Here is an 18,895-nt window from a genome sequence, read left to right as displayed (position 1 = left end):
TACTTTGGACACATGAGTGGCCCCAGGAGGGCACCGGGATGCTAACAGTATTTTCTACTTCAGGGTCCATAGGGTATCCACAGGATACCTTGGGGTATAGGTGTGACGTCAGTCGCAGGGCACCAAAGAGTTAAGCTTTCAGCCTCCCAGGATGCACTAGGTCCCCCTCCTATACCCCGCCCCCGGGCCAAGGCACCTCAGTTTAGTTTGGTGCCCGGCCGGAGTCGGGTGCACCTGTTGGAGTGGGGGCTAGAAGAGCCCCTGAAGCTTTTTCTTCATGCAGCGGTGGCTGCACATCTGGATGAACAGCATGGACAGTCAGTCCTGACGTCCATGCTGTCTTCCCTACACCCCGCCGGTACCAGAACGCCGGTACTGATCCGGGGATGCTGGTGGGCGTCTGGGGTCACAGCTAGCGGTGACCCCAGATGCTCCGGACCATGGCCGGATTCAAGGGGGACAGAGGTAAGCAGCGGGGTCCCGCGGTGGGTCCCCGCTGATCACATGGTCCTAAGTCCCCAGGCAGGGGGCTCCCTGGGGACTGGCTGCAGCGTGGAGCCAGGCGACCAACCTGCGCTTCCACTACCCCCTGGGACAGCGGACCGTAGCAGAGCGGTAGCGCTGCGGCGTCCCAGGGGTTAAATGCATGCCAGGGGAGCGCGCCTTCCCTGTCTCACAGCCGGCGCCTCCCCCGCTGCACACAGCCCTCTCTGCACTGTGCTGACTGGTCCTGTGTCAGTGCTCCTCCCCCAGGCCAGCTTCTCTCTGCTCCTCGGCGGCCATCTTCTCTGCAACGCATGGTGAACGCTGCTGGAAGTCTGGAAGGAAGCATCGTGGTCTGGGTCCCCCCGCATACCTCTCCTCCGCTGTGGCTCAGGTCTGTGTATGCAGCGCTGTGTCCTACCAGGCCCTGTGTCTGTGTAGTTGAGTGATCAGCGCTGTTAGTGCAGGAATTGTTATTTCTCTGCATTGTATGTGACTGTGCTAGCGCTGCCTGTAACTTTTCTTCTCTAAACTGTCAGCTTTATTACTGTCCCTGTTCTTTCTGCTAAAGCCCTTGCGGTGCGGTGCTGCAGGGTGGTCTCTCGCCTATTTAATACTTAATTGGTGAGAGAGGTCACATACATGGTGCCATCATGTCTGAAAGTGATTTTCCCCTCCGGCTACAGTGTACCACGTGCAAAGTACCGTTAGCGGAGGGGGAGGGTAGCGCGGAGGGCCTTTGCCGGCAGTGTTTGTCCATGGCGCGGCCTATTACGGTTACAGCACCGGTACAGGAGCCGCCCTGGGCTTGTTTCGCTCAGGCGTTAACAGCTTTAGTGGGCCAGTTAGCTCCGCAGCCCGCGTTTACTCCGATGGGTTTGTCCCAGCAGTCTGTGGTGTCGTCACCCATGCAGGGGTTCCCACGACAATTGGTGGTACCCCACAGTCTCCCTATTTCCCCGCTCCCGGGTTCTCAGGAGCCAGCGTGGGTTAACTCCCTGACGAGTTCTGTACAGCACTTGTCGGATGTGTTGCAAGGGGAGTCTGTGATGCGGCCTCATAAAAGGCCGGTGGCGTCTCTGTCCGCTCCTTATGAGGATGACGAAGGGACGTCTGATGATGGGGAGATTCTGGATCCTTACGATCAGGAACCTCTCCATACTAAGGACGCTGATGCTAAGTCCAAAGTATATATTCCTGGACTTATTCGGGCGGTCCGCACAGCCTTGGTGATTGAGGACGAAGTTCCCCCAGCGGCTAAATCTAAGTATGCCTTTTTCAAAGATGTGAAGGGCGATGCCACAGTCTTTCCTCTTTCGGGTCAGTTGGTGGACCATTTAGAGGAGGCGTGGAAACAACCTGGCAAAAGATACCAGCCGCAGAGACGCCTGGCGGTGGCTTATCCGTTCGCGGATAATTATTTTGCTAAGTGGGAATCCCCTCCACAGGTGGATTCTCACGTGACCCGTCTTGTCCGTAGTGCCACATTGCCGATGCCATCCATGTCCTCCCTTAAGGATGCTACGGACCGCAAGGTAGAAATCTGCCTGAAGTCCACTTATTCCCTTGCAGGGGGGGCAGCACGGCCGGCTATGGCCATTTGCTGGGTTGCCAGAGCGATGGAGCGCTGGGCGGATTCATTAGAGGCTTCTTTTGAATCCGACTGTCCGGCCGAACAGGCGGAGTTGATTGGCAATCTCCGTGATTCGGCCACCTACATCAACGAGGCGGCTCTAGACATTAGTACTCTGGTGTCTAGAATTTCTTCAGCAGCGGTAGCTGCTCGTCGCACCTTGTGGCTGCGATCCTGGAAGGCGGACGCAGATCCAAGAAAGGTCTGGAAGCGTTGCCGTTTACCGGAGAAGTTCTCTTCGGTCCGGATCTGGATAAGATTGTGGCCACGCTGGCGGCAGCCAAATCTGCTTGTCTCCCGTCGGCCGCTGCTCCTTCTGGTTCTGGACCATCGTCCTTTCGGTCATCTAGGGCCCAGGGCAGGCCCAAACCACAGTCGTTTCCTCGACAGGCTGGCCCTAAGAAATCGGTCAAGCCCCGGAAACAGGCATGGAGTACCAGACGTCCGGCCCCCAAGCCAGATGACAAGCCTGCGGCCTGACGGTCCGGGTCTCCCCTTGGGGGATCCCAGGGTGGGAGGCCGCCTGCTGCAGTTCTCCCGGTGTTGGTCGTTCACTACGACAGACACTTGGGTTCTGGGGGTGGTCTCTCACGGGTACGCCCTCTCCTTCCGGCACAGACCCCCGGCTCGATTCTTCACCACGGGTCTACCATCAGACCGGAACAAGGCTACGGAGCTGCGGAAGGTATTGCACACTATGCTCCAGGCTGGAGTTATAGTGCCTGTTCCATTCTCCCAGAGGGGCCAGGGTTTCTATTCAAATCTATTTTTGGTACAGAAACCCAATGGGTCATATCGTCCGATTCTCAACCTCAAAGCACTCAACAAGTCTTTGCGGGTCCCGAAGTTTCGGATGGAGACCCTACGGTCCATCATTCTGGCGCTGGAACCTGGGGACTACATGGTGTCATTGGACATACAGGACGCTATGGCGGTCATGGCGGCTTCTCTGCGGCTGCAAGGAGTCCGCATGTTGCCGTACTTGGACGACCTGTTATTGGTGGCAGGATCTCCAGAGCTCCTGTTACACCACTTGGACCTGACCATTGCACTGCTGCAACGGCACGGCTGGCTAATCAACTGGCAGAAGTCCACTCTAATCCCGTCTCGGAGGATTCTGCATCTTGGAGCATTATTGGACTCGGGACAGCAAAGGATCTTCGTGACGGAGGACAAGATCTCTGCTTTACAGTCAAGGGTGCGCAGTTGTCTGCACAGCCGCCGGGTGTCCTTACACTCGGCGATGAGGTTACTGGGCTCCATGGTGTCGGTGTTCGACATGGTGGAATACGCCCAGTTTCACTCCAGACCTCTGCAGCACCTGATCCTGTCCAAGTGGAACGGGCTGCCTCAGTCTCTGAAGTTCCAGACGATTGTGCTCACCCCGGAGGTTCGCCTGTCCCTTGCGTGGTGGTTAAAGACGACCCACCTCAACAAGGGACGTCCGTTCTGGGTTCCAAATTGGGTCCTGTTGACAATGGACGCCAGTCTTCGGGGCTGGGGAGCAGTTTCGGGTCCACACTTGTTCCAGGGCAGGTGGACGCCGACAGAAGCGGAGCTTCCAATAAATATCTTGGAACTCCGTGCGGTCTTCAATGCTCTCCTGCAGGCACAGCGGTTTCTCCAGGGTCACCCGGTGCAGGTCCAGTCGGACAATGCTACCACCGTGGCCTACATAAACAGGCAAGGAGGAACTCGCAGTCGGGCGGCTCTCGTAGAGGTCTCTCGGATCCTGGTTTGGGCGGAGCGCAATCTTCCGGCCATATCAGCGGTCTTCATCCCGGGAGTGCTAAATTGGGAGGCGGACTTTCTAAGTCGCCAGGACGTTCATCCAGGGGAATGGTCCCTGCACCCGGACGTTTTTCAACTACTGGTGGACAGGTGGGGTCTTCCAGAAATCGACCTCATGGCGTCCCGGCACAACAACAAGTTGCCGGTGTACGGGTCTCGCACAAGAGACGAAGGGGCGTCTCTGGTGGATGCTCTGTCCGTCCGGTGGACGTTCAGGTTCGCATACCTGTTCCCTCTGGTCTCCCTTCTTCCACGGGTAATCCGGAAATTCAAACAGGAAGGAGGGACGCTCCTGTTGATAGCTCCCGCGTGGCCCAGACGGCACTGGTTCTCAGACCTTCAGGGTCTGTCCGTGGACAGTCCTCTGCGGTTGCCGCTACGACTGGACCTTCTGTCTCAGGGTCCTTGTCTTCACCCGGACCTGACTCGGCTGTCTTTGGCGGCGTGGCTGTTGAGACGGCCATGCTGAGGTCCTGGGGGTTTTCCAGCTCTGTGGTGCGTACCATGTTACGAGCTCGGAAACCGTCTTCCGCGAGGATATACCATCGCGTGTGGCATACGTTCTTCCAGTGGTGTCGACCGAGAGGTTATGCACCGCGGGAGTTTCGTCTGTCTCGGATTCTCGCCTTCCTACAAGCGGGACTAGATCATGGGCTTCGCCTTGCTTCTTTGAAGGTACAGGTTTCGGCCCTATCTGTCTGGTTTCACCGTAGGATTGCTACAATCCCGGATGTGCGCACCTTTATGCAAGGTGTTCTCCGTATTCAGCCGCCCTTTGTTCCACCTGTGGCGCCTTGGGATTTGGCTGTGGTCCTGAGGGCTCTCCAAGGACCGCCGTTTGAACCACTGGGCTCAGTGGATATTAAATGGCTAACAGCTAAGACTGTTTTCCTTCTGGCCGTTGCTTCAGCCAGACGTGTTTCTGAGTTAGGGGCTCTTTCTTGTAGACCCCCTTTCTTGGTTTTTCATGGGAACAGGGCAGTGCTCCGCACTCGGCCCGAGTTTCTTCCCAAAGTTGTTTCCCAGTTTCATGTTAACGAGGAAATAGTTGTTCCGGCCTTTAACTCACCGGGTCTTTCCGTGGGTGAGGCCTCTTTGGATGTTGTGCGGGCCTTAAGGACTTATGTTGACCGCACTTCTTTGTTTAGGAAGTCGGACGCTTTGTTGTCCTCTATGGCTTCTGTAAAAAGGGTTGGCCTGCTTCAAAGCAAACTTTGGCAGCCTGGATCCGTATGGCTATTTCTGAAGCTTATCTTCATGAAGGCCTACCGGTCCCTCCTTCTCTGAAGGCTCATTCCACTAGGTCTGTGGGTCCTTCGTGGGCAGCTCGACGTGGTGCCTCGGCAGTTCAGATCTGCAAGGCTGCTACGTGGTCTTCTGTCCATACCTTCGTGAGGTATTACAGGTTTGACACCTTCGCCTCTCAGGATGCTTCCTTCGGGCGGCGGATTCTCCTTTCTGCACAGGAGCGTCCCCACCCTTAAAGGATACTGCTTTGGGACATCCCCAAGGTATCCTGTGGATACCCTATGGACCCTGAAGTAGAAAATATGAGATATGGTAAGAACTTACCCTTGTTATCTCTATTTCTACGAAGTCCATAGGGTTCCACAGGACTCCCGCCCTGTCGCACCTGTGCTGCAGATGGGCTTTGCTCTGGTCACCGGTTTTCCGTCTCCCTCTGGTGAGAATGTGATTCTTGTATGTGTCCAGATCTTTGTTCTCTCTCTTCCTTCTCCTCCTCCGGCCTATGGCTTGGTAACTAACTGAGGTGCCTTGGCCCGGGGGCGGGGTATAGGAGGGGGACCTAGTGCATCCTGGGAGGCTGAAAGCTTAACTCTTTGGTGCCCTGCGACTGACGTCACACCTATACCCCAAGGTATCCTGTGGAACCCTATGGACTTCGTAGAAATAGAGATAACAAGGGTAAGTTCTTACCATATCTCATATTTTTCTTTGGTGGAGTGCTGGCTTTGGCAGAAATATATATATATATATACACGCACTCAGTATATATGTGTGTGTGTGGAAACCCATCTGTAAAAAACCTCCGTTTGCCCCTGACGAGGGTGGTTCAATAAGTAAGGTAACAAGACCTCTCGTGTGTAATGTTCTCTATTTCATTCTAATTTCCCACCAGGCCAGTGCAGGTAGACAACTGCTTCTCCTCACACCCATTAAAATGCTCCTCATATCAGTCATACTGTCCCAACATCAGTTATAAGATGGTAGAGCTGGCGGAAACATGGTCAGACATTGAGGTGCATAGTGTGACCAGATTTCTGTGTGCAAAGGGCACATCAGCAGCTGAAATTCATCACCAAACTGTGGGGGGTATGGTAATTACATCATGTCATGGAAACAGGTTTGGGTTTGGTGCACTGCCTTTAATAACGGCAGGAAAGATGAGCAGAGATCTGGCTGGCCAAGCATGTCCACCACAGATGACAATTTGTGCCACGTTGAAAGTCTGATACGTTCATGAGCTACCTGGGGTACAGGAAAAAGTGTTTGCGCTGGGTACTGAAGCAACTCACAGAATGTTCACAAAACCAATAGGATGGGATTGTCTCGCATGCACTTGCCGTGGTACCATGAGGAGGGAGTGCAGTTCCTGCAGTGTACTGTTACAGGTGATGATACATGAATGCATGATATGATACCGCAGGTGAATCAAGCATCTATGACATGGAAACACACATCTTCCCCACCTTCAAAGAAATTCAAAACAACTCCATCCAGCAAAGAGGGTCATGGCGACTGTATTTTGGGACCACCACGGTGTGCTTGTTGATTTCCTCACAAAAGGGAGATACTGTGAATGCTGACATCTATTGTGACACTTTGAGCTGGTTGTGGAGGGCAATTAGTCGAAAATTACCTGGGTTGCTGTGAACAGGCATTGTACTTCTGCATGATAATGCCAGGCCACAGTCAGCCAACCGCATGCGTGAGTTGTTACAGCGCTACCACTGGGAGGTACTGGACAATCTCCTACAGCCTGGGCTGGCACAGAATGATTTTCATTTATTTGGACCATTGAAGAAGCACCAGGTTGGAAGGTGATTAGTACCCGATGGTGAAGTTCATGTCCAGATACTTGACAATGATTTCTTCTATGCCGGGATAGATGCCTTGGTGTACCGTTGGAACAAATCCTTAGACAAGTATGGGGACTATGTGGAAAAATAATTTATACAAAGGCCATAGTATTGCTTATACGTATATGTACAAGTTGAATAAATTTACTCAATGAGAGGTCTTGTTACCTTATTCATTGAACCACCCTCGTATTTCCCAATCCTCCTGCAGCACATAAAAACAAGCACTAGATGGCACTCCAAGCGGTGACTTTCTAGAGCTTCACCTGCCGTGTTGTCATTGGCTGGGAGGGGCCGCTCCGGGGGCTGTGACGTCTCCGAAGCTAGAAAGCGCTCAGCGCTCTCCCTGCCGCTCACACATTCCGGAAGAAGAGACGGGAGCGGCCGCAGACATGGTGAGGAGGGGCCGCCACCGGATCTGTAGTCTTACGGTGGGCCGGGGGGATTAGGCAGTGTAACATTACACGCTGGTGGGTGCAGTACATAGTGCCGGGCAGTGGCATATATCGGGGTGTGGATGCGGTCTCACATTGCACTGTCTGACCCATGTTTCCTTGTCTTGCATTGCACAGTGTGACTTCTCAGAAGACCAGATAACCGGTAAGTGACCGCCGATGTATGTTATTGGCTGATGAGTGTGGCACCTATGGAGTTTGGTTACAGTCGGCGGCTGGTCATAGGAGCTTTGTCTCAACACCCCTTCCCCTGCCCAATGCTCAGTGTTCCTTCATTGCCAACACTTCCTCGCACTATCACCCCTGTCTGTCTCTCTTCTTTCTGGTGACCAGATTGGATTTATCCCCAGGACAGCTGGCGGGTAAGTGACACTGCTGTGTTCTGAGGTTACCTCTCTGCTCCCCCTTACCCTGTATTCTAATATACCTGAGTGTGCAGCTCCTTCCCTGCATCCAGTCTGTCACCCCCTTACCCTGTATTCTAATATACCTGAGTTTGCAGCTCCGCCCCTGCATCCAGTCTGTCACCCCCTTACCCTGTATTCTAATACAGTAATTCAGTGGTTCTCAAACTCGGTCCTCAGGACCCCACACAGTTCGTTTTGCAGGTCACCCAGCATGTGCACAGGTGTAATCATTACTCACTGACACATTTTAAAAGGTCCACAGGTGGAGCTAATTATTTCACTTGATTCAGTGTGGAGACATGGAAAACATGCACCGTTTGGGGTCCTGGGGACCGAGTTTGAGAACCTGTGCAGTAATTTATAGGGTTAGATCAGTTCTTTCCCTTAATCTGTGCAGTGTCTGTACTGAGCTATGATAACGAGACATATCTGCTTTTTGCATTGAAATAAGTGTTAAAATTAATAAATCTGCTTCCTTCATGCCAATATAACAATTGCAGAAACTTTGTTTTGCACATACATGTTGTTTACTGGCACTAATGACTGTTTCAGGTGTATGTGCATTTTTTCTAATTACAGGACTGTTTCCTGCATCATATAAATAGCTAATAGCATTTTCTCTATAGAGCAAGTTGTAGTAATTGCTGCAGTTTTATACAGTGTTTAATATGGAAAACTACTTTGCATGTTTGCATCCTAAATTGTTTAGTAACGAATGTCTATTGTGATGCAATGGTGTTAGCCTTATAAGGCGGCAGGGGTTGCAGGGGTCTGGTGTGCTGATGTGTTTTGCATGCCTATCTCAGCATTAGCCTCTTGACACAATCCAACCCTCCCTTCCTATGCAATAAAATGGCTGCCAGGCTGTTCCCTGGATGCCTTATATGGTAACAAAGCCTCATTCTGAGCCAGTTAGTACAGTGCTGTCATGGTGGGAGGAGGAGTCCGTAGAATAGAAAATTGGGAGTTCTGTCCCTCATTCCTTTCTGGAAAATGCCTGAGGGATCCTGCTGTCCCTCATCCTGTCCTTATAGCTAGACCAGCCTGTACAGTCTGAGGCACGGTGACAATTTAGATGGGGAATGGCCGTGCTGCAGACAATACAATGCGAATAACAAGTAGGCTGCATGGGCTGAGTCCTGTAGGATGGATTCAGCTCCACTCTCTGGAATTTAGCAGGAGGGGCCGGGTGCAGGGAGTGCCACAGGAAGGAAGTGGTAGCCTGCTAGACAGACTGTAGTCTAACATCATTCTCTGCCCGGAATTGTTAGAGCTGAGTAAGAGAGCCTCACCCAGTTATTGCATGTGAAACATTTCCTGCAGTAACAAATAGGATATAGAGTATCTCCTTTTTTTGACTGTCCAAATTAGCATTTTATTTTGTAACAAGGCTGTTATGTATGTATGTAGCAGTTTCCATGCCACAGGAGATTGACATTACATTTCTGCAAGATATTATTCTCTGCTGTCCGTTACTGAGTTCTGCCCACAAAGGCGGGTGCAGTGTTTGTGACTGGGCCTAGTAACATGCAAGATGTGTTTAAGCAGCCATGATCCAACAATCTGTATCCCTGATGTTTAGGTATGATTCTGAAATAAACAAATATAAATGTGACATCTTTCATGATTAATACAGCTCTACATAGTAATGTAGTCTATGCTTATATGGGAGGGAATTCAATTAAATGTGATTTTGAACTGCGCGGGGAATGAGTTCCCGGTTAACGCTGACTAGATTATTTCTGCTCTCACCTTCCTGAAGTGTGAGCAGAAAGCTGACGAAACTAGGACCACTATGCTGGAATCCAGCTTAACGTGTGTCCTAAGAGCATCGCGGCTGACACTGAAGTCTGGGAATGCAGGTTACCGCACTAAACGCTTGGCTTAAGTGCGCCGCTACCTGCATCTCCCGACTGAAGTGCAGGGTGCTATGGGGACTATGGAATAGCTCTTGGATCTCCTTCCCTGTGCTGTGCAACATTGCGTTCAATTGAACCCCCCAATAGGATTTGAAGTCCAGCTGCATTTTTTTACTCTGCACCAGGTCATAAAGTCTGTTTTGAGTCTCATAACCACATGTGGGAAAATGTTTCATCCCAGATTTCAAAGACGCTTTTAATCTCTTCGATCGCAGCGGAGATGGCAAAATCTTCTACAACCAGTGTGGGGATGTCATGCGAGCTCTGGGACAGAACCCTACAAATGCTGAGGTTCTTAAAGTCTTGGGAAATCCGAAGTCTGAAGGTGTGTGATCTTTTCAAGAACAAATAGTAATTCCATTATAGTTCTCTTTTGATGACCAATCTAGAATACAACTGTTACAATCCTTAACATCTCTTTATCTATCCATCCTTCATAGCTGGATGGGATGGGTGTTTAGGTTTTATTTGTTCTGAAGTAATCATTCAATTTACCCCTATATAGAGCTGAACAGTAAGATGCTTGGCTTTGATCAGTTCCTTCCCATGATGCAAACCATTGCCAAGAACAAGGACCAAGGCACACAGGACGACTTCGTAGAGGGCCTGAAAGTATTCGACAAGGAAGGCAATGGCACTGTGATGGGGGCGGAGCTACGTCATGTCCTTGTTACTCTAGGTGAGGAGACACTTGGGAACAGAACTGGGCTCCCTTCTGAGGCTTTATCATAAACTGTGTGCACTTGTAGTGAGCATGGTAATAAAAGATGATGCTGACATCCTGATCAGCTCTTCATGCATGTGTACATCTTGCTGCATTGCTGCTAAAGAATGGACATGTGTACTGTCACCCTTAGTAGATGGTCAGTCTGTAGCTGTAGCCTGATATTGCACTGGTTTTACAATAGTATGTGGAAAGTGAGCTGATTTTTTATCCAAGTCTAACTGCAGATATGTTTAAAACCCAAATAGTCAGAATTGTCACTTTATTGTAGCAATTTTGAGTGTTCTTTACAAGTATCAGGAATAATTGAAATGAAAACTTATTTTGATCATTATTTGGGTAACTACTTTTTTAATATTAGATTTCAATGTAGGTCTTTCATGAAGTGCATTGAAGAATACTTTTAGTAAAACAGAACTACGCACACCCTATTACACTTACCCCAAGGTGACAAATACTTCACAGGATAATTTTCTATGACAATATTTAAGAAAATGAAATGTAATTTGCAACAGATATCCAAAATTGTGGTTTGTTGTTTTTGTTCTTGTTTGAAATTCACCAAAGTAATTGGCAGCTGTCTTTTACTTCTAATTAGCAAATTGCTGTTTCATAGTTTACAGTTAAAGGATTGTCCCTTTATAGTCCATAAACTGCTGCTGTGGCACACGTGGCCTGCTGCTGTGGCACACGTGGCCTGCTGCTGTGGCACACGTGGCCTGCTGCTGTGGCACACGTGGCCTGCTGCTGTGGCACACGTGGCCTGCTGCTGTGGCACACGTGGCCTGCTGCTGTGGCACACGTGGCCTGCTGCTGTGGCACACGTGGCCTGCTGCTGTGGCACACGTGGCCTGCTGGCCGTGGCACACGTGGCCTGCTGGCCTGACCGGGAACTGCTGCACTGAAATAGTAATTTCAATTTGTCATTAATGGAAATGTTTTCTGGTGGTTTTCAGGAGAAAAGATGCAGGAAGATGAGGTGGAGATGCTGGTATCTGGTCATGAAGACGCTAATGGCTGCATTAATTATGAAGGTGAGAGTCCCTCGCCACCTTATGGGTTTTCAGTAAGAATTATTCTGTGATGTGACAAGAAGGTGCCTTTTTATGATTGTGTGACTTGTTGCGTGGGGTAATAGTTGTATCTATCACCAACCTGTGGCTCTCCAGCTGTTGTGAAACTACAAGTCCCAGCATGCCCTGCAACAGTTTTGGCATTCCCTAATAGCAAAACTGTAGCAGGGCATGCTGGGATTTGTAGTTTCACAACAGCTGGAGAGCCACAGGTTGGCCAGGCCTGAGCTAGAGCTACAAACATTTGCTGGACAGTCCATTACCATTATTAGAACACTGGAACAAAGTGCATTCCTCTCATCATTCCACCTCTAGGGTCTTGTGTGAGGGCTGGAGTGTAGCATGTATAACAATGGCTTGTCTGTTATATCTGGTGTTTAACTGATCAACATTTTGGCACCTGTGTAACTATGTTAATATATTTTAAGCAAGCAACATTACTTTTTTTTAATGTTTTTTTGTGGGGGGAGAGAATCTGTGTTCCATGTGTTTGGGGTTAACTGGAGTCTCTGACAAATCTTCCTTCCCACAGACTTTGTCAGGCACATCATGTCTGCGTGACCACACCCCCTGGGTATGCTGGTTCTTCATCCTGGTCTCAGTTTGTGATTTTTCAACTTTTTTTTATTTTCCCTCCCCCTTCCTCTTTGAACCATCCTGGATGCCTTGGCATGTCTCTGCATGCTCTCTGCTCTGCCAGAGCTGCATTGTAATAGATAGCTCCTCTAACGACGCTAAGGTGTCATTGCGGCATCTTAACAAACTCTGCCAATGAGCCGCCTTTGCAGGAGGTCTGCTGCTTGTGAAGTGACTGTGTGCATGGTTGCTGAGAGTTGTAGATCTAAAAGGAACACGCAGGTGATGCTCAGTTTGATTTCAAATTTGCTCTAAAAATAAAAATGGAAACGTCTGTTAAAATCCAAAATTCTCCCTGCATCTACTGACCAATCTAAGGCCTGGTGCCACTTTTTCTAACATTTTAAAAGGAGGGATGCTATTTAATTGCCAAGATATTGGGTCTGTAGTTTTGTCCCATGTGTCTGTCGTTCCTTTTATTAATATGCATGTGAAGATATTAGTGTGGTAAGTCCAGAAACCGTTTAACGAGTGGACAGTTCATTAAAGATTTTGGCCCTGATTCACAGCCGCTCACGAGCGCCATGCGCTCGCAAGCAGGACGATGTTTTTGCACATGCGCTACGTCTGGCGTGCGCGAGCCCCGCTTGAGCGACTGAAGTTCAGTCGCTATGGTTCTCGTAACAAGACACGGGGGGCTGTCGATGGTGAGTGACAGCTCGCCCCATTTTGTGAGCGGGTGGGGAGAGAGGGGGGGGGCGGGGTGGCTGGCTGGACAAACGCAGGTGTTTCCTTAGGAACGACTGGTGTTTGTTGGGAGGTCTTGCTGACATCAGTATTGGACTTCCTGCTCTATTAGAGCAGGAAGTCCTCTCGGCCTTGCGGCAGCCTAAACCCTACCGTAGGGTCTCGTTGCAAGGCAGATGGTCGCGATTATCGTGATGGTCTCCTGGCCACTCGCACAAGCTGTGGGTGGTCTCCCACAGCTTTGCTAGCGGCCGGAGAGAAAAAAAAAATTAAACTCCCACAAACCCAGCGAGCGGGTCTGAGTCAGGGCCTCTGTCTCTATGGTGCAATGTGATTGAATTAAATATGATAAACGGCTATTTTAGTGGAGTGCTGCTGTCCTGTTGGGACACATGAAGCTGCTACATGTAGATGTGAGACAGATCTGTGTGTGTAACCTGGCTGTTCTCCTGCAGTTCATTAAACTCTTGCTTTCTTGCTATTGGCAATCTGCAGATTGCATTTAACCTTTTAGTAGATGATAGAAAATCTTTTGATGCTTATGCCTTCCAATCCTTGCTCAGTTTGCTGTAGATTACATGACCTAATCTGTTAGTTCACTAGATATTTGATGTGGGAGAGGGGCTCCTATTGGTTATTTTTGATGAGGTATGAATTCCATTAGTATGTAGAAGACATTCTGGTACATTTGGCATATAGTGGGTTAGGTTACTATATCTGTTACACTTGGGGCTCAGTTCAACTGACCATATGCCGCTTTTACGCTTGCTCCGGACTCGCTGATGTTTGTTCGTAGCCCCATAGGACTGCGTACAATATCGGCAAGCCTGGGTTAAGTTCAGCTGCCGGTGTTGCTACACTGTTGCACCTGCAATTTTCCTCCAATTGAATTGACCCTTTAGTATAGTGTAGTTCTACAAAAACACCTAAAACTAGCACTTTAGAAAGTTTGATACATTTCACCCCTAGAAACTAAAGTACAGAGAAGTTTCCCATAGCAACCAGCTTCTAGCTATTATCATCTTCTCTTTATAAGGTTTGATGCATCTTCCCCATAGCAACAGCTACTAAAGATCTAAAATCTAATCACCATACTTCTGTTAGGTAAACTTATATACAGCCGTGGCGAAAAGTTTTGAGAATGACAAGTGTTGGTTTTGCCAAAGTTTGCGGCTTCAGTATTTTTGGACCTTTTTTTTCAGATGTTACTACGGTATACTGAAGTAAAATTACAAGCATTTCATAAGTGTCAAGGCTTTTATTGACAATTTAAGTTTATGCAAAGAGTCAATATTTGCAGTGTTGACACTACTTTTTCAAGACCATTGCAATTCACCCTCGCATGCTGTCAATCAACTTCTGAGCCACATACTGACGGATGGCTGCCCATTCTTGCCTAATCAATGCTCAGAGTTTGTCAGAATTTGTGGGGTTTTTGTTTGCGGTCAATCCTCAAGAGGCGGGTGGACAATTTCTCAATGAAATTAAGGTCTGGGGAGTTTCCTGGCCATGGACCCATAATTTCAATGTTTTGTTCCCCGAGCCACTTGGTTATTACTTTTTCCTTATGGCAAGGAGCTCCATCATGCTGGAAATGGCATTGTTCGTCACCAAACTGTTCTTGGATGGTTAGAAGTGCCTCTTGTTTTTGAACCATTCTTTATTCATGGCTGTGTTCTTAGGCCAAATTAAGAATGAGCCCACTCCCTTGGCTGAGAAGCAACCTCACACATGAATGGTCTCGGGATGCTTTACTGTTGGCATGACACAGGACTGATGGTAGTGCTCACCTTTCCTTCTCCTGATGAGCGTTTTTCCAGATTCCGCAAACAATCTGAAAGGGGATTCATCAGAGAAAATAACTTTACCCCAGTCCTCGGCAGTCCAATCCCTTTACCTTTTGCAGAATATCGGTCTGTCCGTGATGTTTTTCCTGGAGAGAAGTGGTTTCTTTGCTATCCTTCTTGACACCAGGCCATCCTCCCAAAAGTCTTTGTCCTGTGTCACGGGAGTGGGATCATTCGCAATTTAGCCAAAGAACACAGCCATGAATAAAGAATGGTACCAAAACAAGAGCAACTTCTCCCAACCATCCAAGAACAGTTTGGTGCCGAACAATGCCTTTTCCAGCATGATGGAGCACCTTGCCATAAGGAAAAAGTGATAACTAAGTGGCTCGGGGAACAAACCATCGAAATTTTGGGTCCATGGCCAGGAAACTCCCCAGACCTTAATCCCATTGAGAACTTGTGGTCAATCCTCAAGAGACTGGTGGACAAACAAAAGCCCACACATTCTGACAAACTCCAAGCATTGATTTAGGCAAGAATGGGCGGCCATCAGTCAGTATGTGGCCCAGAAGTTGATTGACAGCATGCCAGGGTGAATTGCAGAGGTCTTATAAAAGAAGGGTCAACACTGCAAATATTGATTCTTTGCATAAACTTAATGTAATGGTCAATAAAAGCCTTTTACACTTATGAAATGCTTGTAATTTGACTTCAGTATACCATAGTAACATCTGACAAAACTGTCTAAAAACACTGAAGCAGCAAACTTTGTGAAAACCAATACTTGTGTCATTCTCAAACCTTTTGGCCATGGCTGTATAATGGGACAAACTGGAAAGAATCTGCCTGTTGCCTAAACATAGTGGAGGAAGTTATCTAGAGGAACACTGGCCACCTGGTCACTAGGCACTTCATGACCACATCGGAGCCACTGCATGCTCAGGTTTTTGGTTAAGCCAGCAAAATGGCTTACTCCAGTTCATGTAGGTGCACCTCATGGGTGCCTATTGTGTAAAATAATTACATATTTCCTCTTTAGTCAGTTTCCATACTATATAAACTTGCATCTTTAACCCCATCTGCTCATGTAGGAGCCCTTGCCCCTTCTGGAAGGGACTGTGAACTTGTTGATTTGCTGTTTCACAGAAATCTTGTGACTACCTCTTTATCGCTGAAGCTTAATTAAACAATAGTCTATCCTAATTTGGATATTAATGTCAAAGGCTTTTCATATTTCTCGTGCTAAACAGCAGGTTTAACGTCTCTTTCAGCTCTATCTTGTAAGTAACTTACTTTTTGTTTCCTTTCAGAACTTGTCCGGATGGTAATGAGCGGCTGAATCTTCTCCACTGTACACTTCCAGCCAGGGCAAGGGGGGGTTGCCTTATGTTTTAATATTCCTATCTATATTTTTCCCTTGGAGGTGAGGTTGAGCTGTGTAATAAGGGTCCTGGTCTACTTACCCTGTTGTCATCTTACCATCTGATGTCATGAAGGAGTGTGTCCCCTCAGGACTGGGGTGTACTGAAACATAGGTCCCCATAATGAACCATAAGAGAGTCTGCAGTCTCTGTAACTATTTTACCACACAGATAATAAATTATTTCTATTTTTCCCGCTCAGTGAATAAAGTGGCATTTTTGTTTTTCAAAACCTCCCTGTGAATTTTGCTTTTGTTGTGATAACAGGTGATGTCTTGGAAATTGTACATTTGTTCCAGGAACAATGGTGATAGAGCGTAAAACTGCATTGTTTGACATCTGCTCAAAAATAAAATGTCTATAAAGAATAACCATGCTTGACTCCTAAATAAAAGCCTTATCTAATTTCCTCCCTGACTGACCGTGCCCATCGCATTCGAGAATCTACTCCATCAAATAGTTTTCCTATAGTAAGGTAATGTACAGTCTTTCCTTTTTGATAACAAACAGAACCTTTTGGTTAATAATCCACTCCCTAATGGGCTAATTTTGTGTCTACATATCTTTTATTGTGACAGTAAATGTATTTCCCTAATGTTATGGAAAATGATGCTCAGAGGGGGCATTCAATTGTTTATTCGTGCTGGCAGCACTCTTCTAACTGACGGGTGGTATTCAATCATGGTGCTGAATGTTGTGCCCAATTGCATTGGGATTAGCCACGAAAAGCAGCTAAATGCGTGCAAACTGCTACCCAAAAGCAATATGGGCACTCAAAAGCCTGACTTTGGGTTTTGGCAGATTTCTGCTCGCCACCTCAGGAGAGAGAGAGTATAACTAATGGGCACTCGTGCTCAGTGGTGCAAACAATTGAACATCACCCATCACCTTAGCTTGGAGCTGCAGACACGAGTAAACAATTTAATTCCCCTCTGCTGTAAACTCCCTATTGGTATAAAATAAGGAATGTAGATAATCCTCACTGTTCTCCCTCCATGCTGCCTGAACCTTGTCCGTACACATGCTTATTATTACTGAGCAGAGCCTGCACAAGGCCATCTGCTGAAGAGGTGCCTAGTTACTTAGTCACACACAATGAGATCAGTGATTGCTAAGGGACATCTTATTGCTCCTTTTCTCCCATGGTGGCTTCAGAACATTTTATTCCAAAAGAAGAAGTCTCTAAAATGAAAGTTGCTTAGGGTATCTAATTATGTGATGTTATAAATAGGTATTTACACTGACTGAATTACATTAGCACTACAACTAAAGTGTTTCTGACTGGAAGCAGCAATGAACTATATCATGATGGTATTGTGCTGTTTATGTAACAAAGGAATGACCCAGGTACAGTGATAAAGCCAGTTGTAGTGTACGTTGTTGCAAAACATGGCAGTTTAACTTGGTGACAAAAATAAAGTTTGACATTTTAAGGAGCAAGGTAGGATGACTCTCTCTACATCCAAAATCTACAATGTAGCATGGAGCTCTGGTCCCGATCTACCTGTGATTACAGAAGTTAATGTACCCTCATCTCTAATCATTCTCCCAGTATATAGTGGGGCTAATGCAGAGGTGAACACAAAACAGTTTGTTTATTGTATATTTTAATTCACTATGTGACCAGAAAGTAAATGCACACATACAGTATGTGACTATGTAGACCAGCATGCACTTTGCTTGTATCCTACCTTTATGATAGGATAGTTAGAACAGGTGTGAATGAGCATTCTTATAGACAAAGTTCAATAAGGGTATGTCCAGGAAAATTCAGCATGGAAGTGTCTATACACCTGTTAGGGGATGACTTGATCGCACTTATTATAGGGATGGTGCAAGTACACAAAGGCCATGACTTGTAGTACACCAGGTGCTTATGCTACTGCTAGGAGGCGTACAGCTCTGTATGTATAGGCTTGTCATGTCATCCTTTCAATTTAGGACACATGAATTAAACAGATTGGCTTGCTGACTTCACATCTCCATTTCACCTGGTTTTAATCAGCCACAGAACCTATGTCCCGAATGAAAGGGATGATATGGCAAGCCTACGTATATGGGCATAAGTATTTTTTTCCTTGCTACTTTTTTTTTTTTTTTTTTTTTTGGAGTAAACTATGCCCATTTTACTACCAGCTCTGCAGGACTTAATTAGGGATGCCCCTAGACTGTGGAATTCCATCACTATCTTTCAGTGTAAACATGGAAAAAGTCATTGAAAACATGTTCACACTTTTAACAGCCAACACACCTTCAAATTGCCCATCATACCATTTTTTTTTTTTTTCCCCTCCCCTCCTATAGATCTCAGCAACTTTGTTAATGATAGACTGGGAAATTAGAATCTGTCTCCCCCATTGCTGCTTTTCTCTAATGATGTGTAGAATGCAATGTCAGAACAAAGCTTACCAGTCATCTGCCGATTGCTGCCAACTTCAGTCTTCCATGCTTTACATCACTGACACGCATGTATCATTATTATTTCTACAGTGCTGGATTCAGCTCTGGCAATTTTCCTTGTACAACGGAGCTTTCAGCCTAGTTTTTGGAGCATGAGACTTTAGAATAACTTTCACAAAAATAAAAAGCAGTTTTTTTGGTACAAGCTGCAAAATACAGTCTCTTACGTCGGGGACACACCAGACGATGCGATGAACGACATCGTGCTGTAGTTTTGACACTGCACGATCAGGTGAACGACTGCATGATGTCTTTCGCCAGCCGCCTCCACAAGCATGGGGTCGTTTATCAAACTGACAGATTAAACAGCATGTT

At 47.5% G+C, this 18,895-nt stretch overlaps 1 protein-coding gene across 1 annotated transcript; it reads left to right on the top strand.

Annotated features, from left to right (window-relative positions):
* The first annotated feature begins 7,264 nt into the window (after positions 1-7,264).
* MYL6 (myosin light chain 6) lies at positions 7,265-16,352 on the top strand. Its single transcript, XM_088473054.1, has 6 exons — positions 7,265-7,403; positions 7,581-7,608; positions 9,971-10,114; positions 10,295-10,468; positions 11,470-11,547; positions 16,010-16,352. The coding sequence occupies exons 1-6, from the start codon at positions 7,401-7,403 to the stop codon at positions 16,036-16,038; spliced, it is 456 nt and encodes a 151-aa protein (XP_088329180.1). The 5' UTR covers positions 7,265-7,400; the 3' UTR covers positions 16,039-16,352.
* Positions 16,353-18,895: the final 2,543 nt, after the last annotated feature.

The sequence above is a fragment of the Taudactylus pleione genome, unplaced genomic scaffold, assembly GCF_031769625.1.
Source record: "Taudactylus pleione unplaced genomic scaffold, aTauple2 ptg000130l, whole genome shotgun sequence".
Lineage (NCBI taxonomy): Eukaryota > Metazoa > Chordata > Amphibia > Anura > Myobatrachidae > Taudactylus > Taudactylus pleione.
Note: the sequence above shows the minus strand (reverse complement) of the source record. Positions and strands in the feature narration are given on the sequence as shown.